Source organism: Lolium rigidum, chromosome 5 (assembly GCF_022539505.1).
Source record: "Lolium rigidum isolate FL_2022 chromosome 5, APGP_CSIRO_Lrig_0.1, whole genome shotgun sequence".
In the NCBI taxonomy this organism is placed as follows: Eukaryota; Viridiplantae; Streptophyta; class Magnoliopsida; order Poales; family Poaceae; genus Lolium; species Lolium rigidum.
This window is the reverse complement of record NC_061512.1, coordinates 178,523,191-178,542,712: the sequence shown is the minus strand read 5'-3', so window position 1 is coordinate 178,542,712 and position 19,522 is coordinate 178,523,191. Positions and strand designations below refer to the sequence as shown.

The 19,522-nt window shown below is 45.1% G+C and overlaps 2 protein-coding genes across 2 annotated transcripts; both read left to right on the top strand.

Annotated features, from left to right (window-relative positions):
- Positions 1 to 6,306: 6,306 nt before the first annotated feature.
- On the top strand, positions 6,307 to 8,379 carry LOC124652446 (F-box/LRR-repeat protein 14-like). The gene has a single exon (XM_047191459.1). The coding sequence runs from the start codon at positions 6,513 to 6,515 to the stop codon at positions 7,965 to 7,967; it is 1,455 nt and encodes a 484-aa protein (XP_047047415.1). The 5' UTR covers positions 6,307 to 6,512; the 3' UTR covers positions 7,968 to 8,379.
- Positions 8,380 to 16,286: 7,907 nt separating this feature from the next.
- On the top strand, positions 16,287 to 19,140 carry LOC124653296 (F-box/LRR-repeat protein 14-like). Its single transcript, XM_047192364.1, has 2 exons — positions 16,287 to 16,422; positions 17,337 to 19,140. The coding sequence occupies exon 2, from the start codon at positions 17,350 to 17,352 to the stop codon at positions 18,808 to 18,810; it is 1,461 nt and encodes a 486-aa protein (XP_047048320.1). The 5' UTR covers positions 16,287 to 16,422; positions 17,337 to 17,349; the 3' UTR covers positions 18,811 to 19,140.
- The last annotated feature ends 382 nt before the right edge of the window (positions 19,141 to 19,522 follow it).

Below are 19,522 nucleotides of genomic sequence, written 5' to 3'. Positions count from 1 at the left end.
CTTGTAGTACTCCACCGCTGTGGCGAGGCCCTTGCCGGAGACCCCGCGCGGCAGCTCGACAACACGCTCCCCGGCGCCTACCGCCGCCGCGACGCGCCCCGCCCGCACCGCGAGCGACGCCGGCACGGCGAACTTGGCGAGGTCCGCGCTCCGCAGCAGCACCTTCTGATCCTGCTCCGCCGCCATATCGACCGCTACGGCTGCTGGACTGGTCCGGACGAAGTTTTGATTTCTGTGCGCGGCGCGGGGTTGCAAAGCTGCGGCGACGACAATTTGTTTCGACTATATGGGTACCACGAGTAGGGCGCGAGGTGCCGTTATGGCTGTATATATGGTGCACTACTGCCACGACGCAATCAAGTCCGACTCGGCCGGTGTGTAAAGCTTTCCGTGCCGTTCGTGGCATGATTTCGAAAGAACGGCCCTGATTCGACATCTTTTCCAGCAAGAATAAAAAGCCGTTTCGCCTATGTATAGTGTGCCCGTAGAGGCGAAGAAAGGATAAAATGTCATTTGGGTCACTCTTGTAAGCGTATAGTGGGTATTTTTTACATGGTATAGTGGGTATTTCATTAGTAACAAGTTTTATTGGGCTATTTGAGGTCAATGCTTGCAAATAGGGTGAAAATGGTGCGGAAACCTTGCCGATTTTCCTCAGAAAAACAAAAACATTGTAAAAATACCGAAACGGAAACCTTTTTTTTTTTTGGAAAGCAGAAACAAAAATAGAACAACCTTTTTCTTGAATTGGGATTTTTGTTTCTGGGGGAATTTCCGTTTGATGGTTTTTCTGCATGGCAAATCTAAAAGGCCAAAAAAATGACCTTGACAAACTGAACTGTCTAAGCAACCCATTCCCCACTTTCCAGTACACCGAGCAATTCTACTAGGGTTATAAAATATGACCTTGTCAAGTTTGTTGGCTTACTTGAGTTGTTTGAGTTTTTTTTTCATGAGTCTAGAGGTGTCTTGGTTCCGGTAATTATCCACATTTCATTCGTGTCCGCACCGTATTTGATCTATAAATGTTTTCGCTAGTATTGGTTTTCGTTTTGTTTTTGATATGTCTGTATTCTTTTTGCTTTTGGCAAAAAAATGAAAAACAAAATGTGACCAATTAGCTCCATCTGGTTCCACTCTGTTTTCATCAATACTAGCAAAGCGTATTTTCCTATTCATTTTGTTCCTAGACACGTTATTTGCCTAGGACTTCACTTTGCTAGAGTACCGCGCAGGAACCGAGCACGACACAGTAGTACACAATAGTTGATAAAATTGTTGAAGATGATGTATTTGGTTCAAGATTGAAGTTGTTGGGATATGCTAACTAGGTATAGCACGACAAGGTCATTCCGGCAAGCCCAGGTGTCCCAAAGATGGTGGTGAGACATATAACCCACTAGGCAGCTCAGTTGCCTGAGATTAGGTAGGATCCAACCTGTAGACGAAGTTGTCGGATCCGGCCCGTATTCAACGATGGTCGTATCGTGCCGCACAAGACAAGAAACCTTGTACCCGATCCTGCGAGCCCTTAGGGTAAGACACAACTCATTGTAATCGTGCATTGCCTTATAGTGAATTATAGCAGCACGCCAGCACCTCGGACAAGTAAAGTATCGCGCGACAAAGGGAATTGGTATCGTATGTTAATGGTTCTTTCGATCACGAAGTCATCGTTGAATGTGTGGGAGCCATTATGGATCTCCAGATCCCGCTATTGGTTATTGGTCGGAGAGGAGTCTCGACCATGTTCGCATAGTTCTCGAACCGTAGGGTGACACACTTAAGGTTTGATGTCGTTTTAAGTAGATATGGAATATGGAATGGATCTCGAATGTTGTTCGGAGTCTCGGATGGGATCCGAGACATCACGAGGAGGTTCGGAATGATCTGGAGAATAAGATTCATATATGGGAAGTCATTTTCCGGGGTTCGAAAAAAGTCCGGTGTTTTGACCGGAGCTTCTAGAAGGTTTTGGAAGAACCAGAATAGTCCGGAATATTGTGGAAGGTTCCGGAAGTGTCCGGGACGACCCGGGCTGTCTAAGGAAGTCCGGAGGGTTCCATAATAGGTGTATTCATGTTTTCTTTAAGGGTTAAGAAGTTTCCCCTAAGGCAGATTCGGATTTGGCAAAACAGTCCTAGTTCTATTAGGTTTCGGCTGACATAAACCTACCGGAACTCTCCCAAACTTTGGGGGCAGGTCTTGGACGACCCAAGGACCTTTTCCACCTATAAAAGGAGGGCAAGGGGATCCCCAAGAGGCTCCCTCTCCCCAAACCCTAGCCGCCCCTTCCTCCTCCTCCCTCTTGCACGCCTATGGTGAAGCCCTGCATGATTTCTCCACCACCACCGCCACCACGCCGTCGTGCTGACGGGATTCCGAGGAGGATCTACTACATCCGCTGCCCGCTGGAACGGGGAGAAGGACGCCGTCATCAACACCGAACGTGTGACCCAGTACGGAGGTGTTGCCCGACTGTGGCACCGTCAAGATCTTCTACGCGCTTTCGAAAGCGGCAAGTGATCGACTACAACAACAACGAGATCTAATCTCGTAGGCTTTGGAAATCTTCGAGGATTAGTCTCATGATCTTCTCATTGCTACCATCTTCTATATTGGATCTTGGCTTGTTATTCGTTCTTGCGGTAGGAATTTTTTTTTTCTATGCTACGATCCCATCGTTAGGGTAAGACACAACTCATTGTAATCGTGCATTGCCTTATAGTGAATTATAGTAGCACGCCAGCACGTAGGATCTCGCCGCTACTATGAGGTCTGAAGCTAGATCACTCGTGTGACCCCCGTCCGGGTGACTCCTCGCCCAATGGCTCCCCCCTCTCTCTCTCTCTCCTATCCGTGAGGCTCCCCTCACCGGAGACTCGTCGAATACGCAACGATAGAAGTGGACTGTAATGAATCAGGTCTACATATAGCACCCATTATTGTTGGTTGTGAGGCAGAGTGATACCTACATGTCCCTGGGAAAAAATATATACTTTTAATACTACCTCTATCAACAAAAGGATGTGCTAAGTTTATCTAAGTTTAGATGTATCAAAATATTTTTTTTAGTATATAGATACATTCTAATTTAGAAAAATCTTTGCCACCTTTCTATGTGAAATGCACCGATTCCTTTAAATCAGTGGAATGTGGTGTAACCACTGCCTAACCACCTCCGCAGACCAGCCTCTCCTAACCTCAGCCGACCGACCCAACTATATTCGCGGAGGGTTGGTGGTCGAGGTGTGCGCAAGCAAGCAACAAGTGAGCGTGTTAGTGGTACCACATGCGCGTGAGCAAGCAACATGTGGCCAGGGCCGTCCCATATGGGCGGGGTAGAGGGTCACTCGCCCTAGGCCCTAGAAGTTAGCGCCCTTGCCCATGATTTATTTATGTATTCGTATTATAGTACAACTTCTACTTTTGAGGCCCATAGCTCTTTCATAGCAATGGCCTTTATGTTTGCCCAACAGTTAAAAGATGGCCTAAGTTGTGCCCTATCATGCCTCTACCCCATTCCTCATATTGAAAAAAACTCCAAAATTTCCGAATAAGTTTTCTCATTGCCACAATTTATGTTCAGCCTCCCCAAATGTACATAACAACATCGGCTCTCGTTTTCCGACATTGTGAGTACTTATACGTGGAGTCTAACGAATACAATCACATAACTGTACTATTTTCACAAGTAGCCCTCATCTGATTCACAACAATTATACGTGTCCCCATCATACATATATGTTGAGAGACCATATATTCCATCTTCTTATTAATTCATTACCAAATATGTCTACTCTTATACTCACTTTTTGCACGAGCATATGAATCAGTTACTCCCCTATTTTATCCTATAATTAGTTATAGAGGTTCATATGTATACATACATTTATAAATGAAATAATATTAGAAATAAGTATCATGGTATGTAGTTCGCAATCAATAAAACACTACTGCACAAACGCTTACTAGTGACAAGAACTTTTTGTTCATCAGTGATGGGCAAGCTGCCCGTCAGTAATATGTTGTCACGGTATGTTAGTTACTAGTGACGGGCCGTTGAAGACGGTCGGCTAAGCCAACTTCTCTAGGAGCTACATCATCCTCTACCCAGTGCCACTCTACGACAACATGAGCGTTGTCTACATGTCCACGAATCCTGTTCAGCATCAACGCATTAAACACAATGAGTTTGACCTTCATTTTGTTCGATATCGTGTTGCACTGGGCCATATTAGAGCTCCTCATGTGTCTTCGTCTCGAAAATTCACGGACATCTTCACCAAATGCTTACCATCACCTTGTTCCTGAAATTCCGATCCAATGTTAGTGTCCGAGAATCTTCATATCTCTGCATATTCGGTTATGCCGTGCCATATTTAGTGCCGAAGATCTTACATGTAATCATGCCATTATGGTTGGGATTATGACTGATTGTTTTCCATGTATATATATGAGAGAATATGATGCCACACTGACCGTGGTCAATCCAAAACCATTTTTCTTATTCTATCATAATATATCACTAATTGGTTACTTTGACACATGCTAAGTGATTTTCTAACAGGTGGACCTTGGGTGACAGGCTTTCGTGGCATGATGAAATGGTCAAGGAAGACACAATTAGACTGGTGATGAATTCTTGTTTGTTTTTGTAAATTTTACGGGACCCATTTTTATCTCTTCAATATGTACAAAAATAAGCCCCCCCCCCCGCCCCCCCGGGACATAACCGCCTTCCTCGTCCTCGGAAAACATCGCCTGTTGCCACCCCTCATGATTCCAGCCGTGACATATTTTTTCCGGTTGATTGCACCGACTGTGGCGTAGGTATGCTTCGGGAATGGAGCTCATGCACATCCCCATGGAGTAGAAGAGTAGGAGAGCCTATGGCGCGGGCAAATGTGGAGAGAATGACAACTTTAATGTAGAGGAGAAGGCTCACCTGATGGCGGAGGAGACAAGGAGGTTGTGATCTTGTTGTGTAGGTGAGAAGCATGGTAGTATAGACCTGGAACATGAACGTGAAGTTGACACAGTTTGTGAGTTTCTTGTGTACGCATTGTTCCTTGACCGACGACATGATCTAGGTCAAGGGGATGGGGGAGGGGGGTCATCGTTGTAGAAGAAAGTTAAGATGAAAAGAGAGGCAAAATGAATATTTAGTAATAGTTGTAACCGAGAATTCAAAATTGTTCATACTTAAAACAAAGGAGTAAATGGAAGACTGAGATTGCTCAAGAGGAGCGTTACTCAAATTTGCAAATTAGTCAAATTGTCCAAAACTGAAGTTATTCGAAGTGTGAGTTGATCAGATTATCAATGTTTTTTTTTTTGAAACTATTATAGATGTCATTTTGATCATCTAAAAAATCGGAAGAGGTAACCTCACAATGTTACATGCTAAAGGTGTACACTAATACACACCCCACCAAACACCCCGCTGGGTTCGCCCCATCCATTATCAGACTCTCAGTAGTCAGTAGCCAACCAACCAAACACTGAAGTAATGGCTACGCCACCAAAGAAGGCGCCGCCCTGCTCCGTTCCATCCATTGCGGCCTAGGGCTAGGGCTAGGGCATCGGCTGCGCGCTCTCCTCCGAATCTCGGGAGGAGACACTCCTCCGCTACGGCAAAGGCTAATAGATCGATATCCCAAAGGTCGAGCGGCGGCGTCGGCGGTGGCGGACGTCCCCTCCGACGGTCTATTCTCTATCGCCGCTGTTTTAATCTCCCGGTCGCGCTGAAGGTACCGCCGTTTCTTGGTTCTCCTGCCCCTTGTTCCTTGGTTCCCCGACGACATGTACATGGTTGTTTTTCGATTCACTTTCTTGATTGAGACTAACATGTAGCATCATCCATTTTAGTTGTAAATCCATTATTCACGTTGTCCCTGTGGACGATTCGGTTGAGGAAAACCGATTTAAAGGGCCACAGTCTACTGTGGCTTGACCACCTAACTTTGGTTTGTGAGCATCAGTTTGAGTAAGATATACAGGCGGGGATCCTAAAAAATGAAGATTGGAGTTATCTAGTAGAAAATCAGTTTTTAATTCGTTTTGGTTTAAATCCCTACTTTCTTACCCTAGAGGAGCTACAAGTACTAATTTGCATGCTCTGGTTTTCATGTGATTAATTAGGTACCTCCAAATAAGTAGGTTCAGATCTGGAATTGCTTGGGTAGATTCTACTAGTTTGTTTGTTTGTTTCTATTCTCTTCATTCATTCATTATATGGCGGTAGTTTAATTTACTGATCTAGCTTGTAGCTTCATTGTGTCTTACTAGCAATCTACATACAGATAAGGTGCTAGTACTTTAATTAATCTCCATTCTCACGAAGAAAACACAAGTTTTGGATGGATACAGTAAATGCTCAAAGTTCAGCAGTATATTCTTCATAATGAGTTTTGCCAGTGTGATCTCCAGCTTCTCATAAGTTTTAGTCCAGCTCTTGGGTTGTTTTCTTAACCTTGATATTACCTGACTGGTACAGCTGAATTTGTCAAATGGAGGACCTACCAGAGGCTCTGGTGGCAGAGATTCTCAAGAAGATCACCAGGACCAGTGATCTGAACTCGCTTTCCCTTGTGTCAAAGCAGCTCTACAAGATGGAGGGGAATCAAAGGGGTGCTATCCGTGTTGGTTCCGGTCTTTGCACTGCTACAAAAGCACTGAAATCATTGTGCGCCCGGTTCCCAAATTTGTGGAAAGTGGAAATCGATTACTCTGGTTGGATACCTAGACATGGAAAGCAGTTGAACAACAAAGGCCTTTTTGTGTTTTCATCTCACTGTTCCTCGCTGACTGACCTCACCTTAAGCTTCTGCTCATACATTGATGACTCTGGGCTTCGTTGCTTAGCTTACTGCAAGACATTGGTGTCTCTCAGGCTGAAATCCGCACCAGAAATAACTTCAATTGGGCTTTTCTCGGTTGCAGTTGGTTGCACGAGCCTATCTGCTCTTCACCTTATTGATTGCAAGAAAATCGACAGTGTAAAGTGGCTGGAATACCTTGGTAGGGATGGATCGTTGGAAGAGCTTGTAGTGAAATATTGCAAAGGAATCAAACATCATGACCTCCTAAAGTTTGGTTCAGGATGGATGAAGCTCCAGAAGTTTGAGTTTCAGGGGAATGGAGGAATATATGGTCTTTGTCAAGGTGATGTAGTCTATGACTCCTCGTACGATGCTCACAGCAAGAATATATATGATTTCTGCTGTGAGAGTTTGAGGGATTTAAGGTTGGCACATATTAAAACTTGGCCAGAAGTAGGTTTGCGTGCTGTCCTAGGGAAGTGTAAAGCATTGGAGAAGCTTCGCCTTCAGTATGTTCATGCCCTGAATGACAATGACTTGATTGCATTATCCCGGAGCTGTAGCAACCTTAAAAGCATCTCACTTTGGCTCAACCTTCAGCGCTACTCTAGTGATGTGAGATATTGTGAAACCAGGACATCATTTACTGATAACAGCCTTTATGCTCTAGCCCTAAACTGTCGTATGCTTCAGACCGTAGACCTCAGATTTACTGGATGTGCTTCTGACTGGCCATCAGAAATAGGCTTCACACAAAAGGGTTTTCTGGTGCTCATTCAGTCCTGTCCCATCCGTGTTCTCGTGCTAAATACTGCCAACTTCTTTGATGACGAGGGGATGAAGGCCCTGTCATCCTCACCATGTCTGGAGACACTTGAACTTATGATGTGTGAAGCGGTAACTGATGTTGGGATGCGCTTCATTGCACACACCCCATGCTTGAGTAGTCTCACACTTCGGTTGTGTCATGAGGTGACTGATGTTGGAGTGGCTGAACTGGGACATGCACATAAGTTAGAGAATTTGGTCATTGATTGTTGTAGTAAGGTCTCTCTGCAAGCTGCGCAGGGCGTTACCAAGTTAGTTCACTACTCCAGAAACATTTCAGATGCCTTTATGACAGTTGGTTTGAAGGATTGTTGATGAAGTGGTCCCCAAAATTTTCAGTATAAATTTGCTGCTGAAACCATTAAGTTGTTAAGTGTTCCCCATTGGACAAGGATGTGCATCATCCGACCCAGATTCACTTCTCCGAACTTTCTATTGCCTTCTACCTTTACCGCAATGATTCTCCTGTATGACAGTCTACTGATGAACTTTGGAATGCATCTGATGAATGCAACTTTAATAACCACCACTTGTGTACTTTGTACTTTTGTAATTCTTGTTGCTTAATTTCTACTCTCTGTAGTCGTTTTGGAATCCGCATAAATCGGCACCAGCATTTCCTGTTTTGGCTGTGGATGCAGTATATGACTGTGGGTTTTTATTGTTTCTATTCTCTAAGCAAATGTCATAACCTTTTTCTTTTGTTACGGAAGTTATTTTCAAGTCTTGTTTATCTGCCTGCTATTTTCGCGTGGCAATTTTGGTATGGCATGAATCAGTGTAGTAGCATGGACATGTAGAAAGGCAGCAATGCTTGTTTTGTTGATATTGGTTCTATTTGAGGATGCCTTTTCACTGCTTCTCAAAATAGAAGTTACTGGTGGTTACTAGCATAATTGTGGATGTTTAGATCCCAGGGTGAAAAAGTCAGTGTCCTCATCTCATCGATCTATTTCATGAGTAGACAGTCATAAGAAACTAAGACCATGGCACCCAAGCAAATTGTTGTGTGTGAATTGAATATTAGCTCTGCACTGCTTGGGCTCCATGGTTCCATGTACATCAGCGGACGTCGCGTCATGTGGTTGTGACAACATTCATGTTTTTATTACCTCTAGTTGCAGACGGTCGTGTTTCTCTTTTACTTCTCAAGGGTATGGAGAGTGTATGATAATTCCAGAAACCAAGTTCGCCATTTGAGGTGACGACAGTCATCTGTTTGTTCGATTCGTCGACTTAGTACACAGATCCTGAAATTGTGAACCGGAGACACAGCTCAAAGGAAGGTTGTGACTGAATCCTATTTTACAAGACAACTCGTTGAGGGAAATCCATTTTGGATCAAGGTGTAGATGTACCCACTAGCTAAAAATGTATCTTAAAATGTTCGAAAAATTCTGAAAAAAATAATCAGGATGTACATCCAAACATTCTATAGGCGCACATAAAATTTCGTGGATTTTTTTATTTTTTTTGTAAATTGTGTAAAAGAGATAATTTGTAGTGCTCCAAAATAACATTTTCACCAGACATGTTTTGTCTTTTTATGTAGGCCACAAAAAGTGTTACTTTCTCGCGAAACTTTGTGTGCGAACAATAGAATGTCTAAATGTACATCCATAATGTTTTGTCTACTTCTCCTGAAATTCTAAATTTCGTTATTTTTTTATAACGGATGCATCTGCACCTATGAGCCAAAATGCCATGTCCGGTTGTTGATGGTTATGTATTATTAAAATCCAGAAGAAAACAATGTTTATAGGACGCGCGAAACAATGTTTAACCCGCGACGAACGCCGTCGATTGCCCTTTCATCAGAGAATTTTTGATGATGCTCCGTCGCTAAATATACGTTTTCATCGATTCATCCAATTTCTGCTTGTAAGTTCTTAGCTGCTCTATTGATGCTGGTTTTTTGCAAGTAGACCGAAAATTCTCCACAAACAGGTTCTCGAAGGTTTTCTAGCAATCTATGGACTGCAACTTCCTCATCCAGGACTTTCGGCTCCACTGAGGTGGACCTGGATGCTTTGCATGGCTGTTGCTCTCGTGCCGCCCATCAACTTTACTGTCTCCAGATAGTCGACTAACCAATCCTCTGGATTTTGAAGTCCGTCGAACTTTTTATAATTGTCGGGTAGCTTGAAACTAGTGGGCACTCGAGTTTTGCGAACCCTTCGGGTAAAGCAAGGGAGTCCGCACAAGTCCTCATCGCTATCTTCCGCTATTTGACGACTTTCGCGAGTTCTATTTTCTCGACCTTTTTCTTCGCGTGCTCTATCGACTCGAGCTTAAGCTATTGTGTTTCTCGCGTCGCCTTCTCTTGAAGCGTCTCGAGTTGCCGCCACAGTATGTCAGGGACTATTTTTTCTTGGGCTGTTCCGGCGCAGAACACTTTCGGGTTGCGGTGCTATTTCTCTTCCTGCTATCGCCGCACCATAACACCGACTCCTGCCATAGCCATCTGGTACAACAATGATTGAGGATCTCCTTGAGGTGGCCTGGATGCCATCAGATATGTGTGTGTTGCCATGTACCCTGCCTCTGGCATTTTCGGGATTATGTGCCCTCTCATATCTATCGACATGAAGGACATATCGAGGTTTTGAATCAGGTTATCCCGTTCTCCTTCAGGTATGCCTGCCAACTGAGATCTTGCTCTTCTGCGGCTATCTCTTTCATTGTTTGCAGAATTTCTAGAGTGTTGACTCAAGTTGTTTATGCGCTCGCTGGAAGCATCTGCTGCAGCCCTTCTTTCATCGAGTTTTTGCTGTAGTTTTTCTAACTCGCGTCTAGAACGACTAAGCTTCTATTGATATGCTTGTAGTGCTGCTGCCGAGACTTGTGTAGTCACCGGCTCCGTGCAATTCATGGCTCTTGTGGCTCTATCACATGCTTCCTGCGATAACTGCACTTTTTCTCGTGGTTTAGCTCCAATATATTTGCTTCCTGTTCCCGCGTGAGGTCTGCGGGATCGACATAAGGGTTGCCCAAATCGTCGAAAGCCTCAGACTCTTCATCAGCTTCAAGACCGCCTACTCCCGTGATTACACATATATCTGGTGAGATGTTGCAGTTGTATTTTCGTCGGATTCAGGGTAGGTGACACCATCGTATAGATCGGCGAAGACCTCCCTACTAGCAGTAGAGTTGTTGGTGTTGGTGAAATCGAAGTTGGTGAAGCTTTCCGAGTCGCTATCTTGAGATAGATCGGTTCCCGTGAACGACCCGAAAGTCATGTCACCGAACAGATCGGCGAGTGCCTCGCCGTCGGCGGGCTTGGTGAAGCATGGTGGCGAAACTTCTTCGTCACCTGACCCGACAGATGATGTTGACGATCCCGAGTAATCGGGCTCGACCGCCAACGGTCCCGAAAAAATCGATGCCGCAAGACGGTGCGATCCTTCTTTCCCGACGAGGAAGCGGAAGCTTCCGAAATCCATCTCCGTCGGCTCCTCCAGATCGGCATATGCATGCAAACGGGCGGGAGGGTGAGGAACAAAATCAGCGAGATCAGGTTGGACTCGTTTACCTCCGTCCATCGCGTTGCTTGTCGTTGATGATGATGTTGAATATGCCATCGGGATCAGAACCTTGCAACCTCCAATTCCCACGGACGGCGCCAATTGACGAGGGATTAACTCGTCAATGCCTACGTATTGTAGACTTAGGGTTTCGTAAGTAGAGGGCAAGTAGATATCGAAGGTTCAGCCGAACAAAGGTGCTCAACTCAATATTACGGTGGCCACGTTATTTCGGTCCCCTATTTCTCCCTCGGCTTCCCCTTTATATAGGAGGCGAAGCCGAGGCTTTTCCGTGTCGTACAAGTTACAAACTGTCGAGCCGCATTGGGCTTTTCCTATATTGATTCAAGTTTCCTATAATAACTCTACTTTCCTAACCCGAAAGCCTCGAACCTTCTGGGCCTCCGATCCAAAGCTTCGAGCCATGGGCTTCCTGCTTTTCCGTGGACCTAGGGTACTTATTCGACATGCCTCTTAGACATACCTATGTCACCAAGGTAATGCTACCTCCTCCTCTCCCGCTCCCCCTCCCGGGCGGCGGCGGAGGATCCGCCCGCCCCGCGCCCCACAACCGCCCCCCTCGACCACCACCGCAGAGCCGCCGCTGCTGCCGGCCTCGGCCACAGCCCCGGCCCCGGCGGTGGTGGCGGCGCCCCTTCCGTCGAACGACGAGGTGGAAGAGAGGGTTTGTAAGCCGAAGGAGAATGGGGGCCTTGGAATTGTGAATTTTCGGAAGGAGAACGAATCTTTATTGATGAAACACCTGCACAAGTTCGATAACAAGTCGGATACCCCATGGGTGCAACTTATTTGGAGTACTTACTAATTACTATAACAACTCGGTGCCACATGTTGAGCGACCATGTGGTTCATTCTGGTGGCGAGACATCATGCATCTTGCTGGTGATTTCTTATCTTCTTCCTCGGTGGTACCTTGCAGTGGTGACTCCTTCTCATTTTGGACTGATAGGTGGAAGTTCTTGGGCTTGACTCAACCTTTGTCCGCTCGTTTCCCACAAATTTTTTCTTTTGTCCTGGATAAAGCAATGTCGGTTGCTGAAGTTTTTGTTGAGGATGATTTCACACCTCTTTTATAGACTGCTTTGAGCCTAGGCCCATATGGAATTATATGTTGTTCGGCAAGGTATGACTTGGGGTGATAATTATCTGCCTTCGAAACATTATGCCCTAGTTATATAAAAAAATAGAGTACAACTTGATTTGTTTAATTTAACTACAATATGAACATGAAAAATCTTGTTTGTTTTCTCTTAGGAATCTGAAAGGAGAATGTGAAAAAAGCTTGAAAGATTGAGGGTGTTGTGCAAAAATTGGTTGGGCTTAAGAATGAGGTGGAAGGGGCATTCTCAGAAACTGTTTGCACAAATCTCCAACAAATTAATGGCAAAAGATAGTTCTAGGGGCCCTTCTTACATCAGGAGATGCATTTCTCTTTTTAGACACGGCCGCAGTTTGCAGCTACTCTATTGGATTTGGAGATGCTCTACTTATGGATTTTTTTTAAAATTTGAGTTTGTCACTGAAGGTTTTCATGTCGATGATGTTCACAGCGCACGGGTTTGGCTACTTTCGATTCGATCGCACATGCACGAGGATTTTATTGCTAAAACATATGAGTACGAATTATGCGTCTCGAACAAAGCATACATGATTAATCAAGGTAACATCCATACGATGAAAAAAGAACACTTTTGCCGATCTACACGAAGTACCGAAAAAAAGCTTTTACTACGTACGTCTCCTAGAACTGATTGGCCGGATCAAGTCCGACATGGCCGGTGTGTAAAGGTTCCGTGCCGTTCGTGGCATGATTCTCAAACAAACGGCCTTTGGGTTGGGTCGATAGCTTTCTCAGCAAGAATACAGAGCCATTTAGCAGTGGTGGAGCTTGAAAACTTTACTTGGACAGGCCGGCTTAAGAAAACTTAAAAAAGAAATTGTTCTCAGATACACCGGTTCATTAAAATTAGTCATCGATCCAATCATTTTGGTCCTAGTGCTTACAATATCAGGAGAATCATCTACATATGTAATACTACTATACACAAAAAGAAGGTATACAACGATAAACTAGACACAATAGACACAATAGATGTGTTTAGGTATGGAGATACATACTACAAGTCAGCTGCCTGATCCTTGATACTTTTAAAATAAAAAAATGACATCATCATACTTGTAATCCTCTAGAATAGCACCCTCTATGTGAACTAACATGTTATTGGCTTGATTGTCATGTTCCATCTTATTGTGCAACCTTATTTTAATAATCTTTAAACTAGAAAATGCACGTTCAACACTTGCCGTAGAAACTGGAAGAGTAATAAGACAATGGAGTAATCTATCGAATTTTTTTGAAGTAGTAATCTATCAATTAAATTGTAGACAATATGTCTTTCCGTCTCCGCAAGCCATCGACAAAGATCAATGAAGGTTGATCAGAGAGAGAGAGAGGGGGGAACGAACAAGGCAACCAGCACTGGCGAACAGACGACCTGGAGCAGCCTACATGGAGTGGAGGCACATGCGTGCTTGTGGCCTTGTGGTGTTGGGCTGGGCCATAGAGGCTTAGGGTGTGTTTGGTAGCTCGGTTGGACTCAGAAAATCTCAACCCAACCGAGATTTGGATGTTTGTTAGCCCGGTTTAGCTCTCTGGGCACTGCCCACCTCGTACCAAAAACGTCTCTCAGCCATGCCGAGTAGAGAAGCTCAAATCGAGCTTCGCTACTCAGCCTGGCCCGACTCGCCCCGCAACTTCGTCCCGAGCACGCTAGGGGTCAGCCGCCCGCACCTTCCCACCTCCTCATTTCCCCCAACCCCATCTCCTTCCAAGACCGCTGCCCATCGCTGCCGCCGGACGCGAGCACACCGCCGCCGTTACCGAGCACCGTCTGCTTTGCGCCGCCATGGACACGCAGTCCGCCGCCGCCAGGACGGCGCAGCCATCCGTCGCGCCAGGACGGCGCCGCCTCCACACGCCTCCATGCGCCGCCAGGACGTGCAGCGATCCGCCGCCGCAAGGATGGCGCCGCCTCCAGGACGCGCAGCCTCCACGGCCACGACCCTGTGCTCCGCCGAACTCTTTTGCCAGGACGGCGCCGCCTCCACGTGCCTCCATGCGCCTCCAGGACGCGCAGCCTCCACAGCCGTGACCCCGTGCTCGCCGAGCTCGGTTGCCGGGACGAGCGCCACCGGGGCCGACGACCGCGCCGCCACGGACGACGAGCTCCACTCGCGCTGCGACGGACGAGCCGACGACCACGCCGTCGCGGCCGAGCACCATTTGCGCCGCCGGTCAAAGTTTCCAGGAAGTGCAAAGGACCTGATTGCTTTTTTCGATTTGTGTTCAAGGTTGTTTGTGTAAGAAATTGGACCTCCTTGCAAATTATTTAATTTATGTAAATCTCAGCAGAGATGGACTACGAAACAAACTCTTAGCTCAGCACGTCCCAACTGAGTCGGACTACCAAACAAGTGACAAAAATCTCAAACTAACTTGGCTAGGGTCAGCATGTGTGAGGAGAGATAGACTTTCTCATGTGACCCGGGCTACCAAACACACCCTTAGATGCATAGGGGTTGATTTTTCTTTTGCAAAATCATGAGCGGGCTATGGTCCGGTTTAGCCCCAAAGGAGCTCCATCAGTGCCTATATGGTGTGCCCGTGCATGGCATTGGGATGCTTGCAACTAACCTTGGTGTTAACCTCTCCATTTCAATGAATGAGGGGCTTCAGTTTTATGTGTTTTCTTTGACTAAAATTTACTCTTATATATATAGGTTATTGGTATAAAACTAGAATGATTAGAAAGTGTTTTTAACACGAATTCAACGGTACTAATTACTCCCTCAATCCTATAAAAGCTGTCTGAAGTTGATCTACGTTTGGATGTAACTAGACGTTAATTAATATCTAGATATATCTAAATTTTGACAAGCCACAAATTTCATGGAACGGAAGGAGTCCATATAATATAATTAAGATTTTGTTAATCATTTTTTCGGTAAAAGGCAAACACACGCCCCGTACGGTATTAATGGTATACGGCTATACTGTCAGGCACTACTTCCTGACTTGTCAAAGCGACCATCCATTGTTTATCTGTTGGGTCCTTTTGTAATTTACCTTTTCCAGAACTATTCAGCACTAGTGGCATATCTTGTAATAAACCAGACATCTCGTGGCTCTGGGTCAGATATAAGCAATGGCGGAGCCAGGAATTGCACACGCCACGGGCGAACAGAAAAGGCAAAAAAAAAAATTGCACGAAAATGACCCCAGTTTTAAGGCATAACAGAATACAAAATAAGTTGTACAACCAATACGAATTTAAGCATTTTATTCAATAGTTTGTCAACTCAAAACAAAAGACATTATATAATTTGTAGCTAAATTAACTAAAACAGCTACGAGTAGAGGAATTAGCACCTAACTAAATGGAAAATCTAAACAATCTAATTGTAAGATGAATTGGGGAAATAAATTGCAGAGCAAAAAAGGGAGATAGGGCAAAACCTAGCTCCGCACCGGGATGCAGCGACGCGAGCTGCGAGCGAGTTGCCGGGACCGGGAGGCGGGCCTACGGAGGCGTGGTCGCGTGGAGGTGGGCGGAGGTCGGAGAGGCGCCGGTGCTGGACGGCCGGACGACGGGACGAGCCGACGAGGCGACGAGCCGGCGGCAGCGGCAACAGCGCGCAGCGCTTTCCGTGCTTGTTCTCGGTTCGCCTGGCGGCTGGAGCCTGGAGCCTGAACGAGTCAATGCATGCAAAGTTAAGTGCGTTCCTTCTCAGCTGGGCTAAACGGTGACAAAATTCGTCCAAAACTGGGCTGGGCTGGGCTACGCCACGGGCCAAAATTAGGAATATAAGCCTGCTAGGAAGGCCACGCCCCAGGCCATGGCCCGTGTTGCCTGGGGCCTGTCTCCGCCTTTGGATATAAGGCTCAGAGAGGGGTGGAAGTGAGGCACGAGAATATCAAAACCCTAATTTCCTATGTCCTTTACCTTCCAGTTTTGCATATCTATTCTTCAGTTTTGCCTATACTGTCTCAGTAGCCAACCAACCAAACACTGAACTAATGGCTGCCACCAAAAAGGCGCCGCACCATTCCATCCATCCAGGCCTGGGCTGATAGATCGACATCCCCAGGGTCGAGCGGCGGCGGAGGTCCCCTCCGACGGTGTATTCTCAAGCGCCGCTGTTTTTATTTCCCGGTCGTGCTGAAGGTACCGCAGTTTCTTCGTTCTCATGCCCCTTGTTCGTTGGTTCTCCGGCGACATGTACATTGTTTTTTTTTTCCGATTCGATTTCTTGACTGAGACTTGCCAGAGGGAAATACGTAGCATCATCCAATTTATTTAGTTGTAAAGCCATTCTCCTAGGTACTGTAGAAAGCAAGCTTTCCGCGACGGACTGCTAGCCTAGGTTGCAGCAAACAGTATTATTTTCTAGTTGAACAGATACTAGATCGGCACTATTTATTGACTGCTGTGGACTAGTCGGTTGAGGAAAACCGATTTAAAGGACACACTCTGATGTGGCGTGATCAGCTAACTTTGCTTCTTGCGAATCTGTGAGCACAAGTTTGAGTAATACATACAGGTGTGGATCCTACAAAAAAGATGATTGGTGTTATTAGTAGAAAATCATTTTTAATTCGTTTTGGTTTAATTCCCTTCTTTCCTGCCCAAGAGCGACAAGTACTAATTTGCATGCTCTGGTTTTCATGTGATTAATTTGGTGCCTCCAAATAAGTAGGTTCAGATTAAGCAGTGAGTCTTCTTGCGGAATTGCTTGCTTCAATTCTAGTTTGTTTCTTTGTATTTGCTTCGTTCATTCATTATTCAGGCTCTCCTTATAGCGGTATTTTAGTTTAATGATGTACCTTGTAGCTTCATTGTGTTTTACTATCAATCTACATACAGATAAGGTGCTAGCTACTTTAATTAATTTCCATTATTACGAAGAACGCATAAGTTTTGGATGGATACAGTAAATACTCAAAGTTCACCATTATATTCTTCGTAATTAGTGTTGCCAGTGTGATCTCCATCTTCACATGCTTCATTCTGATATATCATTAGTTTTAGTCCAGCTATTCGGTTGAGTTCTGAACCTTGATATTACCTGATTAATACAGCTGAATTTGTTCAATGGAGGACCTACCGGATGCTTTGGTGACAGAGATTCTCAAGAATATCACCAGGACAAGTGATCTCAATTCTCTTTCCCTCGTGTCAAAACAGCACTACAAGATGGAGGGAAATCAAAGGGGTGCTCTCCGTGTTGGTTCCGGTCTTTGCACTTCTACGGAAGCACTGACATCACTGTGTGCCCGGTTCCCAAATTTGTCGAAAGTGGAAATCGATTACTCTGGCTGGATACCTGGACATGGAAATCAGTTGGACAACAAAGGCCTCTTTGTGTTTTCATCTCACTGTTCCTCGCTGATCGATCTCACCTTAAGCTTCTGCTCATACATCGATGACTCTGGGCTTGGTTGTTTAGCTTACTGCAAGACATTGGTGTCTCTCAGGCTAAACTCCGCACCACAAATAACGTCAATTGGGCTTTTCTCGGTTGCAGCTGGTTGCACGAGTCTGTCTGCTCTCCACCTTATTGAATGCGAGAAAATTGACAGCGTAGAGTGGCTGGAATACCTTGGTAGGAATGGATCATTGGAAGAGCTTGTAGTGAAGAATTGCGAAGGAATCAATCATCATGACTTCGTAAAGTTTGGTTCAGGATGGATAAAGCTCCAGAAGTTCGAGTTTGAGAGGAAAAGAGAAAAATATGATCATCGTCTTGGTGGTGAGGTCTATGACTCCTCGTTTGATGCTCACAACACGGATATATATGATTTCTGCTGTGAGAGTTTGAAAGATTTAAGGTTGGCGCATATTAAAACTTGGCCAGAAAAAGGACTACGTGTTATCCTAGGTAAGTGTAAAGCATTGGAGAACCTCTGCCTTCAGTATGTTCGTGCCCTAAATGACAATGACATGATTGCACTATCTCGGAGCTGCAGGAACCTTAAAAGCATCTCACTTTGGCTCTCACTTCAGCGCTACCATTCTGAAGGCAGCCATTATGAAGCCAGGACGTCTTTTACGGATAACAGCCTGTACGCTCTAGCTCTCAACTGTCATATGCTTCAGACCGTAGACCTCAAATTTTTAGGATGTTCTCCTAGCTGGCCACCAGAAATAGCATTCACACAGAGAGGTTTTCTAGTGCTCATTCGGTCCTGCCCAATTCGTGTTCTCGTGCTAAACACTGCCAACTTCTTGGATGACGAGGGGATGAAGGCCATCTCGTCCTTACCACATCTGGAGACACTCGAAATTGTATTTTCTCATGCAGTAACAGATGCTGGGATGCGCTTCATCGCACACACCCCATGCTTGAGTAATCTCACACTTCAGATGTGTCATGAGTTGACTGATGCTGGAGTGGCTGAGCTGGGACGTGCTCATAAGTTGGAGTCTTTGGTCATCGAGTATTGTGGCGTGGTCTCTCTGCAAGCTGTGCAGGGTGTTGCCAAGTCAGTTCACTACTCCAAAGACTGTTCAGCCGCTCTTAGGAAGAAAATAGGTTTCGGTAACGGCTATTGATGAAATTGTCTCCAAAATTGTCAGTATAAATTTGCTGCTGAAGCCAATAAGTTGTTGAGTGTGCACCATCGGACAAAGCTGTGCATCACCCGACCCAGATCCACTCTCTGAACTTCATATTGCCTTCAACCTTTACTTCAATGATTCTCTTATATGACAGGTCTAATGATGAATTCTTGTTGCTGTGGATGTAGTATATGACTGTTTGGTTTTTATTGTTTCTAACTATCTAAGCAAATGCCATGAACCATTTTTATTACGGAAGTGATTTTGATGACATGCAGATCTGGCTGCTGTTTTGCATGGAAAATTTGGTATGCATCAAGTGTAGTAATGGTCAAAGTTTCTTATGGACATGTAAGATGGCGGCATGCTGTGTTTTTGTTGATATTGAGTCTTTTCGAGGATGTGTTTTCATTGCTTCTCAAAAGAAAAGGTACTAGTAGTTTTTTTTGAACATCAAAGGTACTAGTAGTTACTAGCATAATTTGGGGTGTTTAGATGCCATGAAAACAAGGTCAATGCAAAGATAGACTGGATGTCTTTCCATTGCTTCCCATGGATTTATTTTATCAGTAGACCTTGCATGACAACTTCGCATATAGGCTGGACGTCGAGAGATAACGGAAACTTGAGCGACCACTGAAGGAAAACTTCAAACGGAGGTCGAGCTACACGAATCCCTTTATTTTCAAACACTTAGAATTTGTAT